Raw genomic sequence first — 10,547 nt, forward strand, 5'->3', positions numbered from 1 at the left:
CCCATGTAGATCAGGTGGGTTTTATACAAGAACGGGAAGCAATAGACACCACAAGAATATTACATACACTACAAAAAACACGATTGACAGCAATACTCCCATGATACTCCTTTCAAGACGCCGAAAAGGCATTTGACAGAGTAGACTGGGAATTCATGTGGGCGAAATTGACGAAATTTAAATTTTTCCAACGAATTTATCAACAGAATAAAAGCCGTATACACAACTTCCTCAGCCAGAGTAGTAATCAATAGCACCCAATCTAAAAGCTTTACGATTAGAAATGGTACGAGACAGGGATGCCCCCTCTCGCCCTTGTTATTTGTTCGCACAGTAGAAATACTTGCGACAATTATAAGAAACCATCCTGATATTAAAGGGTACACACATGGCACACAAACCCAGAAGTGCTTACTCTTCGCTGATGATATTATATTTACCCTAAAGAACCCAAAGACCTCAGTGCCACCTTTATTAAAAATATTCCAGGAATATAAACAGGTCTCCAATTTCTCCTTTAACCTCGACAAATCTATGCTGATGCCCATCAACTTAGGAAACACAGATACCCAATACCTCTCCGCCCATACAAAATTTGACTTGGTGAATTCAGTCAAATATCTAGGTACAATTATACCAGAAAATCCATTAGAGGTCTATAACAAAAACTTTTCTTGAAAAAGGTCTAGCATAGACCGAAACGCGTCGACTGGTGAGTTTAATTTCATTTATCACACTTGGGTAAATACTCTCTGCACTATTGTGTGTTTATTTTTATTATTATAGGTGCCATTTGGGATTGCCAGGCTTCTGAGGAGACCTAGACAACCCATAACAGCCCTCTGGTCCTGCTGTGATTGCAGGCACTTCCTCTCCAAGGATTACCTTCACTAGGAAGATTTATCTATAGATCTTTTCACAATTCTGCACGTCTAGTTTTTATTTTTGTTTTTAACAGTGGCCACTGATTCTTAAAGTGTTTATATTTTTTCGCAAGTGATTATTATTATTTTTTCGCAAGTGATTATTATTATTCTTTGCTGGTTTGGATTTAACACTAACATTTGGATTGCAACACTGTTTTTTGGAGGACTCTTTTTCAATTAGTGACTATAACGTACTTGGGTTATCTTCCCTTATATTTCCTTTTATACACGCTTGTTTGTTTGTTTTAACCCTGCTGGAGTTGATATTGTATTTGGTTTATTTTGTTTGAGTGAAAGCCACTTTTTTAGTTTAATTAGCTCATACACTTTTGAATTTTTTGCAACTATTCCCTTTCATTTATTTTTTCACAGGTTGAAACAATTTGATCACCTGAAAGGAGTTTCATTTCAATTTTATTTTAATTTTAATTTTGCACTATAGATTGAAACACAACACGGAATTATACACTGAATCAACACACATTCGCCACTATTAAAGTTTTCATTTGCATAGTCATCTCATTTGTATAGTTCATGCATTCAGCAAGCTAACATTAACAACAGACATCTCTGATAACCTAGCAGAGTGTAAGTAAGCATCACCACTGATCACTCAAATCTTAGCAACAGCTAAACATAACTCCTATTAGGAAGTCTATGTTAATTAAGTAAGGACTGGTACATCAGTCTAAATCGGTCCAACTAGACACTTATAAGAGGATATTGGATGTGATTTTAATCTATCGTCAAATTGTTTTATGTATATTTTAATTGTATTTTTGTAACATGGATCCATGCATGCTTTAAAATAAAGTGTAATTTTATTGATTTAGCAATTATCCAGACCCAGCCTTTTTGTGGCGCTTTGGTTTCCAAACTTTATCTGACCAGTACCTATTGACTACTAGGAGTCAATTTCCAAAGCCAAGGTCTATCAAGGCAGGCGCATAGTGTACCCCCCAATACTTGCGACAATTATAAGAAACCATCCTGATATTAAAGGGTACACACATGGCACACAAACCCAGAAGTGCTTACTCTTCGCTGATGATATTATATTTACCCTAAATTTCTCTATATATTACCTCCAATTTCTCCTTTAACCTCAACAAATCTATGCTGATGCCCATCAACTTAGGAAACACAGATACCCAATACCTCTCCGCCCATACAAAATTTGACTTGGTAAATTCAGTCAAATATCTAGGTACAATTATATCAGAAAATCCATTAGAGGTCTATAACAAAAACTTTTCATCTTTATACACGGAAATCAGCCAACTATTGGATACCTGGCACAAACAGGGACGCTTGTCATGGTTGGGGCGCATTAACGCAATAAAAATGTCAATAATACCTAAATATCTTTACTTGTTCCAGACACTACCCATACATATACACACACACATACACACACACATATACATACACCTCAACATTTTTTCCCCACACATCAAAAACTAATAGAGTCATTCATCTGGTCCCACAATAAGTCCAGAGTGGCGAGGAAAAATGTATATCTCACTAAAGATGATGGGGGACTGAATGTACCGATTCTTCGAAATTATTACTATGCAACTCACCTAGCACGTATAGTGGCATGGTGTCATAACAATCCATCAAAGCCGTGGGTCCAGATGGAATCTCAGTTGGTAGAGATGCCAAATATATCTAACTTACCTTGGTTATTAAAGAAGCATAAGCCACAACAAACGGGTACTAATAAGATAATCAAAGCCACTCTAGATGTTTGGGATAAGGTAATTAAAGGGACAGTCTAGTCAAAATTAAACTTTCATTATTCAGATAGGGCATGTAATTTTTATCAACTTTCCAATTTACTTTTATCATCAAATTTGCTTTTTTCTCTTGGTATTCTTAGTTTAAACTAAACCTAGGCAGACTCATATGCTAATTTCTAAGCCTTGGAGGGCTGCCTCTTATCATATGCTTTTTAAATTCCTTTTCAACACAAAGAGACAAAAAGTACACGTGGGCCATATAGATAACACTGTGTTCAGGCACAGGGGGTTATTTAAGATCTAGCACAAAACAATGCTAACTGCAAGACAATAGATAATAAACAATCACAGTCATGTGATCAGGGGGCTGGAAGAAGGTTCCTAGATACAAGGTAATCACAGAGGTAAAAAGTGTATTAATATAACAGTGTTGGTTGTGCAAAACTGGGGAATGGATAATAAAGGGATTATCTATCTTTTAAAACAATAACAATTCTATGGTAGACTGTCCCTTTAAAGAACAAGGCGATCTTTCTACTAACATATCACCATTATCCCCCTTATTCAACAACCCATATTTCTTTCCAAATCAAACAGAGGGTCTGCCTAATTCCCCTGACATATACACAAATATCCCAATATACGTACTGACACACAATGGCTTATTTAAAACACACTCCGATTTGCAAAAGGAGATAGGACCACCTTTTCGACAAATGGTTTGTCTAAACACTCAATTATGTCCAGCACAGAAAAGTCTGAGCTTTTGAGAGCTCTCACACCTTTTGAAAAATTATGCACAACAACCACTATGAATAGGTCTCATATTTCTATTATCTATAAATTACTAAGAAAAAAAAAATCCCAAAATTTCCACCGTCCTTCATAAAACAATGGGAACATGAATTACAGATAGAATTTAGAGACACAACGGTCCCATTCATTCATCTCAACCAAAAAATCCTCCATTTCCCCAACGCTAATAGAATTAAACTACAAGATTTTGTCAAGATGGTATCTTACACCACATAAACTACATAAGATCTTTCCTATGGTGTCCCCCTTATGCTGGAGACATTGTGGCAAAATAGGGACCATGATACACATTTGGTGGTCATGTCCTAAATTAAAACCATTCTGGGACCAGATCTCCGAATACATAACAGGTAAAATGGAAATCGATATCAGACTATCTTGCATGTTAAATTGTACAAAAAGATTAAAGGGACACTGAACCCAATTTTTTTCTTTTGTAATTCAGAAAGAGCATGCAATTTTAAGCAACTTTCTAATTTACTCCTATTATCAATTTTTCTTCGTTCTCTTGCTATCATTATTTGAAAATGAAGGCATCTAAGCTTTTTTTTTGTTTCAGTACTCTGAACAGCACTTTTTTATTAGCGGATGAATTTATCCACCAATCAGCAAGGACAACCCAGGTTGTTCACCAAAAATGGGCCGGCATCTAAACTTACATTTTTGCATTTCGAATAAAGATACCAAGAGAATTAAGAAAATTTGACAATAGGAGAAAATTAGAAAGTTGCTTAAAATGTCATGCTCAATCTGAATCACAAAAGAAAAATTTTGGGTACAGTGTCCCTTTAATTCCAAGGCTTTGTAAGAAACAGGAAATTCCAAACCTAACACAATGGATTTCAGAGGTTAATTTGGTTTTAAAATTGGAAACAAATATTACTATAGCTATATAGGAAAACAGGATTATATACTAGATGTCATTTTCCTATGGGAACAAGACCCTACCAATATTACATAACAGCAATGTTGTCTCGGGTTCTTTTAGATACATAGGTTGGGCATGAGAAACTCCACAATTAGATGCTTATCAATAACATTTCTTTCTCCATCTCACAAGCAGTATTATGAATGCAATGTCTACCCTGTTCATGATATTCTGCCTTTAACGTTAAATGTAACCATATGTCATTTACTGTAATGTAGAAATTTTGGTCCAATGGCTGATTGTTTATGCTCCATATAGATGTATTGTACCAGATGTATCAGAGGATGTTGTTACCTTTTTCCCTTTACAAAAAGTTCAATAAAAACATTTATTTAAAAAAAAAAAAAAAAAAAACTACTTATGCATCTCAGGCACCTCAACACCATCTGAGCGCCTCATCTCTGCTGCAGGCAAATAGCTGGCAAAAAGAGAGCCAGCTTCAGCCAGGAGCATGTGGTCATGTCATTTTTGCATTTCAAAGCAAAGTTTCTGAAAGAGTGAATAACAGAATGTTATAAACAGTGATAGTCTACCTATTTATAGTTCTACCTTTACAGTTTGTGGTTTTGTTTTGCTTAATTATAAAAATGTATTCTGCTGCTTAAAAACTGGACAAACAGTTATGTTAATATCAAGTTATAGGGGCCAAATTATCAAGCTGAACAAAGCTTGATGCCCCTTGTTTCCGGCGAGTCTGAGGGCCTAAAGACGCCTGCTCCATAACTTGTCCTCCTGCTCCGAGGCTGCGGACAGAAATCAACCCAATCGAATACGATCCGGTGGATTGACACCCCTGCTAGGGGCCGATTGGCCGCAAATCTGCAGGGGGTGGCATTGCACCAACAGTTCACAAGAACTGCTGGTGCAATGTTAAATGCCGACAGCTACATCATATCATGTCCGCTCGCACATTAATAAATAGGCCCCTTAGTCTGAAGTTTTATATTTGTAACACTCAGTATGTGGATCTTATTTTAAATACAGGGAAAAAATCATTGTTTTTTGTTCTTTTTTTACGAAAATAATAGTTAGTTGCAGCCCTATTCAGTTTTAAACAACTTTCCAATTTACTAATGTTATCTAATTATCTTTGATCTCTTGGTATCCTATCTAGGTAGGCTCAGGAGCAGTAATGCACTACTGGGAGCTAGCTGCGCATATATGCCTCTTGTCATTGGCTCACCAGATGTGTGCAGCTCGTGCACAGTAGTGCATTGCTGTTTCTTAAACAACGGATACCAAGGTAATTAAGCAAAGTTTTGCAATAGAACTAAATTGGAAAGTTGCTTAAAATAGTATGCTCCATTTGAAGCATGAAAGAGAAAGATTGAGTTTCATGTCCCTTTTAACTCCAGAGTGACTTGAATACAGGACAACCCTTATGACAATATTAGGTAAACAGTGGTGTCTGCATTATTTTAGCTTTGTTATACAGAGGGAGAATTGGGGAGAAACATATTATGGTTTCAAGATAGGCTTTTCCAGACAGGAACTTTGTGCAAACCTGAATATTCATTTTAAACATTACTGTTAAAAGGGACATGAAACCCACATTTTCTCTTGCATAAATCAGAAAGACCATACCATTTTAAATAACTTCCCTATTAACTTCTATTATCTAATTTGCTTTGTTCTCTTTGTATCCTTTATTTAAAAACATAACTAGTAGGCCCAAGAGCTAAAAGACAGCTGCTGCTTGGTGACTGCACATATACGCCTATAGCCATTGGCTTACCAACGTGTTCAGCTAGCTCCCAGTGATGCATTGCTGCTCATTCTAATACAGTACAATATTCAAGTGACATACGGCAGCACTGTCTTTCCATTAAAAAGAGACATGAATATTGGTGTGTAGCCTGATAAGTTGTCTATTGCAACATGGACCAAAATGAAATAATTGAAAGAAAAAAAAGCTTTATTAACAACCAAACAAAAAACACATTGCAACTATGTTTTCAGTGGCCTAACAACTGCACTAATTTGGGATATCAGTGTGACAATTAATGTTCTGTACCCATACTGTAAAATTATGCTACTAATAATATTATTGAAATTAATATTTATAATTCAAGACTTTTTTTATCCTGAAGTCAAAATTAACTATATGATTACAGTAAGTTCCTCTACAACAAAACCCTAGGGACAAGATTTTTAGTCCCCAAATATATGTATAGTTCAAATTGCTTTAGATAAAAAAAAATGGTACAAATATAAATGTCTAGCAACTACAAACGCTACAAGAATGATAACAATAATATATACAGTGTGACAATTACCAGGATATGAAAAGTACAATAACAAGCATGATTTTTGCAATATTAAAATAGCAAATATATACTGTACAGCCTATAAGCATCTACATAAGCCATGATCAATACTGTTGGCTTGGCATAAAGATGATAGATAGATAGACTCAAATCATTATACAGAACCATTTTGACAAATATATCCTTTATTAGCTAACATATACACTCTTTAGATCAGTTATCCAGCCTAATGTAATGTATAGAAAGCACAACATGGCTTACCCCACAGAACACTAACCTACACACAGGGCCGCCATCAGGGGGTGACAGGGGTGACTCCTGTCAGGGGCCCAATGGACTAGGGGGGCCCCATGAGGCAAGAAGTAAAAAAAAATTATTTTTTTTTTTTTTTTTAATTTTGGCAGCCACCAGTGGGTACTACAGCAGAGTGCTAATTGAGCATGGGAAATGTTATTACAAGGAGTAAAGTATTAGCATTTGAGAGGATTTCTGAGTGTGCACTAAACCACTATGCACAGTGTGAGACAGACTTGGTACTTTGTTTGTAGAGTGTGTGCCTGAGTCAGACGGCTGATCACTTTCATTTGCAGAGGAGGTAGGAATTACTTAGCAAATGTTTTTTTATTTCTTTGTACAATTTAAGATTGTAACTTCAGTGTGGTAGTAGTTGTATGGTGGGGCCAAGGGTCCATAAAAACACATTTTTTTAGCAGCAGTGTATTTATGATTATTTGACAATGCTGTAGAAATTCTATATTTAAAACCATGCAGAAATGTTTCCTCCTCAATACACAAATTATATATATTTCATTCCAGTTTACTGCCCACTTTATGCAAGGACTTTTCAGATACAAGGAGGCATTTTATGTAAGATTTTTACATCTGCATAACATGTTATACTCTCAGACTAAGATTGCCCAGTGTTGGAAATGAGACAGGTTAACTTAAAACTGTTCAGTTTACTCTATAGCTGACTTAATTTTGAAATGCATACCAACAAGCTTAAATCCTGCATTTAACCAGATCTAATGGTATGAGTACCACAGCTTATGGTTCAACCAAGACCATATAGAGCACAGCATTTTCAAATTCCACAAGTACAGCTGACAGATGGGAACATTTGTACACTATATTTGAAGTGGTGCTCTTGGTTGGGGAAAATATCAAACAAACATATGTCAACCTTTTAAAAGTACTTTTCTTCATCTAGCAATCTACCCAGATCATTAATGTACAATTTTGAATTCACAGAATTATTTTTGTTTGCACATTTACAAATATGATTCTTTAAAGTGATCTCTTAATTTCTGCATTTTTTTATCATGCATGTCACACACTGTTGATTTAGGGGATGCAAGGTGCATAAATGTTTCCTCCTGTGAGTGTTTCTGTGGGTGTCTGTGCTTATGTCTTTGTGCTTTGGTTTGTGTCTCTATAAGTTTGTATGTATTTTTTTTCTGTTGGTATCTCTGTGAGGGTGGGTGTGTATGTCTTTGTGCATTTTCTGTGGATTTCTGTGAGGGTGTGTGCATATGTCTTTGAGCATTTTCTCTGGATGCCTCTGTGAGGGTGAGTGTGTATGTCTGTGTTTTTTGTGGATGTGTCTGTGAGGGTGTGTGTGTGTGTGTGTATGTATGTCTGTGTTTTCTGTGGATGTCTCTGTGAGGGTGTGTATTTTCTGTGGGTGTCTCTGTGAGGGTGTGTATGTCTTTGTGTGTTTTCTGTGGATGTCTCAGTGAGGGTGTGTATGTATGTCTTTATGTGTTTTTGTGGGTGTCTCTGTGTGTGTGTGTATGTCTTTGTGTGTTTTCTGAGGCTGTCTCTGTTGGTGTTTCCTTGGGTGTATGTGCAAGTTTGAGTTTGTGTGTGGGTGTCCATTGTATGTTCCTTTTTACGACATTTTGACCTTACTACTGATTATTCACATCTTTCTACAGACTTTGAGACTTATGAGACCTTTCCGGAAGTCACCAATCTACCATTTAACCTTTAAATTATTGTTTAGGCAGTTCAGGGCCCTTCCTTTCAGCCACTGTAAAGCTGTTGTCATCATTTAGTTGGCATCTTCCTTTACAAAAAGATAATTCAGAACTCCATATTTTGTTTTCTAAATCTCCTTTTTTTACAAAACTGTAGTTTACCTCATTACTTGTCAGGGCAATGTAAACAAGTGCTAAGTGTCTGTTTGGGTGTCTGTGTCTGAGTTTCTTTGCGTGTTTGCTAGAGTGTCTGTATGTGAATCCTTATGTGTGAGTGTTTCAGTGTATGTTTCTACCTTTACAACATTTAAAAGTTTAAATAGATAATTAAGAATAAAGTGCATATACGTTTTAGTCACTTGGTCAAAAATTGCACATGTGAAAGGAGGGGGGGGGCCCTGATCAATGGTTAAGTCAGGGGCCCCAAAATTTCTAGTGGCGGCCCTGCCTACACACACGATACAGAACACTAACCTACACACACGATACAGAACACTAACCTACACACACGATACAGAACACTAACCTACACCCATGATACAGAACACAAACCTACACCCATGATACAGAACACAAACCTACACCCATGATACAGAACACAAACCTACACCCATGATACAGAACACAAACCTACACCCATGATACAGAACACGAACCTACACACATGACACAGAACACTATCCTACAGAACACTATCCTACACACATGATACAGAACACTAACCTACACACATGATACAGAACACTAACCTACACCCATGATACAGAACACTAACCTACACCCATGATACAGAACACTAACCTACACCCATGATACAGAACACTAACCTACACACATGATACAGAACACTAACCTACACACATGATACAGAACACTAACCTACACACATGACACAGATCACTAACCTGCACACATGACACAGAACACTAACCTACACACATGACACAGATCACTAACCTACACACATGATACAGAACACTAACCTACACACATGATACAGAACACTAACCTACACACATGATACTCAGCCAGCTATACTCTCCCATTACAAACACAACACATAAAGCCATTATACACTTCACACTATCACTGCATACACAGATATGTTACACACATTACACTAGTTGCACACATACAGAAATCTGTCACACGCTGCGCGCGCACGTGACACAGTGCACACTCACACTCTGCAGGCTGCTGGTGATCTGTTTGCCGGTGGTCCGGTACTCGGAGACGCTCATGGTGAAGGTGCCAGGCTGATCTCTGGCTGTGTTTGGTCAGGATCCCTCCTGTGAGCCACAGAAGCCGTGTCCTGGTGGCCCTCCCCCGGCCAGCAGGTGTAGTGGGAAGTGTCCTCCTCCCTACGGAAGTGCTCAGCCACAGGCTATCGTGACAGGAGAATTACTACAGTAATGATGACTTTTTATTGCAGTTGTTATTCACTAAAGAATATCTCCAGCAGGTTAGGGGACTGTGTTATTTAAAATCAAATACAAAATCAGCAGAAGAATAAAACAGTTATAGAGAGAGTGCAACACTGCATATGGGCAAAATTACATTGATTTGTGACTTTTACTAAAGCTCACATACAAAATAAGATCTAATAGTTGTGTTACAAATACAAAGTAAACAAATATATATAAATTAACAAATAAACATTGTAAATCACTATTTGTAGAAAGTATTGCAAAATATACAAAAGTGAATTTAAAGGGACATGAAAAATTACATACTCTCTAAATCATGAAAGAAAATGTTGGGGTTTTATGTCCCTTTAAAAGAACATTAAAAAATTATTCCCTGCAAAATGTTTCTTAATGCATAATTAAACCAAACAACTTTGCAATGCACTTTCATTATTTATTTTTCCTGTTTTTTTTTCTTGTAAT

General features: G+C 36.7%; 1 protein-coding gene across 1 annotated transcript in view; it reads right to left on the reverse strand.

The window, feature by feature from the left end:
• The window catches only part of KCTD14 (potassium channel tetramerization domain containing 14), a 47,272-nt gene extending 37,260 nt beyond the window's left edge, over positions 1–10,012 (reverse strand). The window contains exon 1 of the mRNA XM_053708681.1: positions 9,843–10,012. Coding sequence (XP_053564656.1) covers positions 9,843–9,899 — 57 coding nt within the window. The 5' untranslated portion in view covers positions 9,900–10,012. The remainder of the gene's footprint in view (positions 1–9,842) is intronic.
• Between the last annotated feature and the right edge of the window lie 535 nt (positions 10,013–10,547).

The sequence above is a fragment of the Bombina bombina genome, chromosome 3, assembly GCF_027579735.1.
Source record: "Bombina bombina isolate aBomBom1 chromosome 3, aBomBom1.pri, whole genome shotgun sequence".
NCBI classification, from domain to species: domain Eukaryota; kingdom Metazoa; phylum Chordata; class Amphibia; order Anura; family Bombinatoridae; genus Bombina; species Bombina bombina.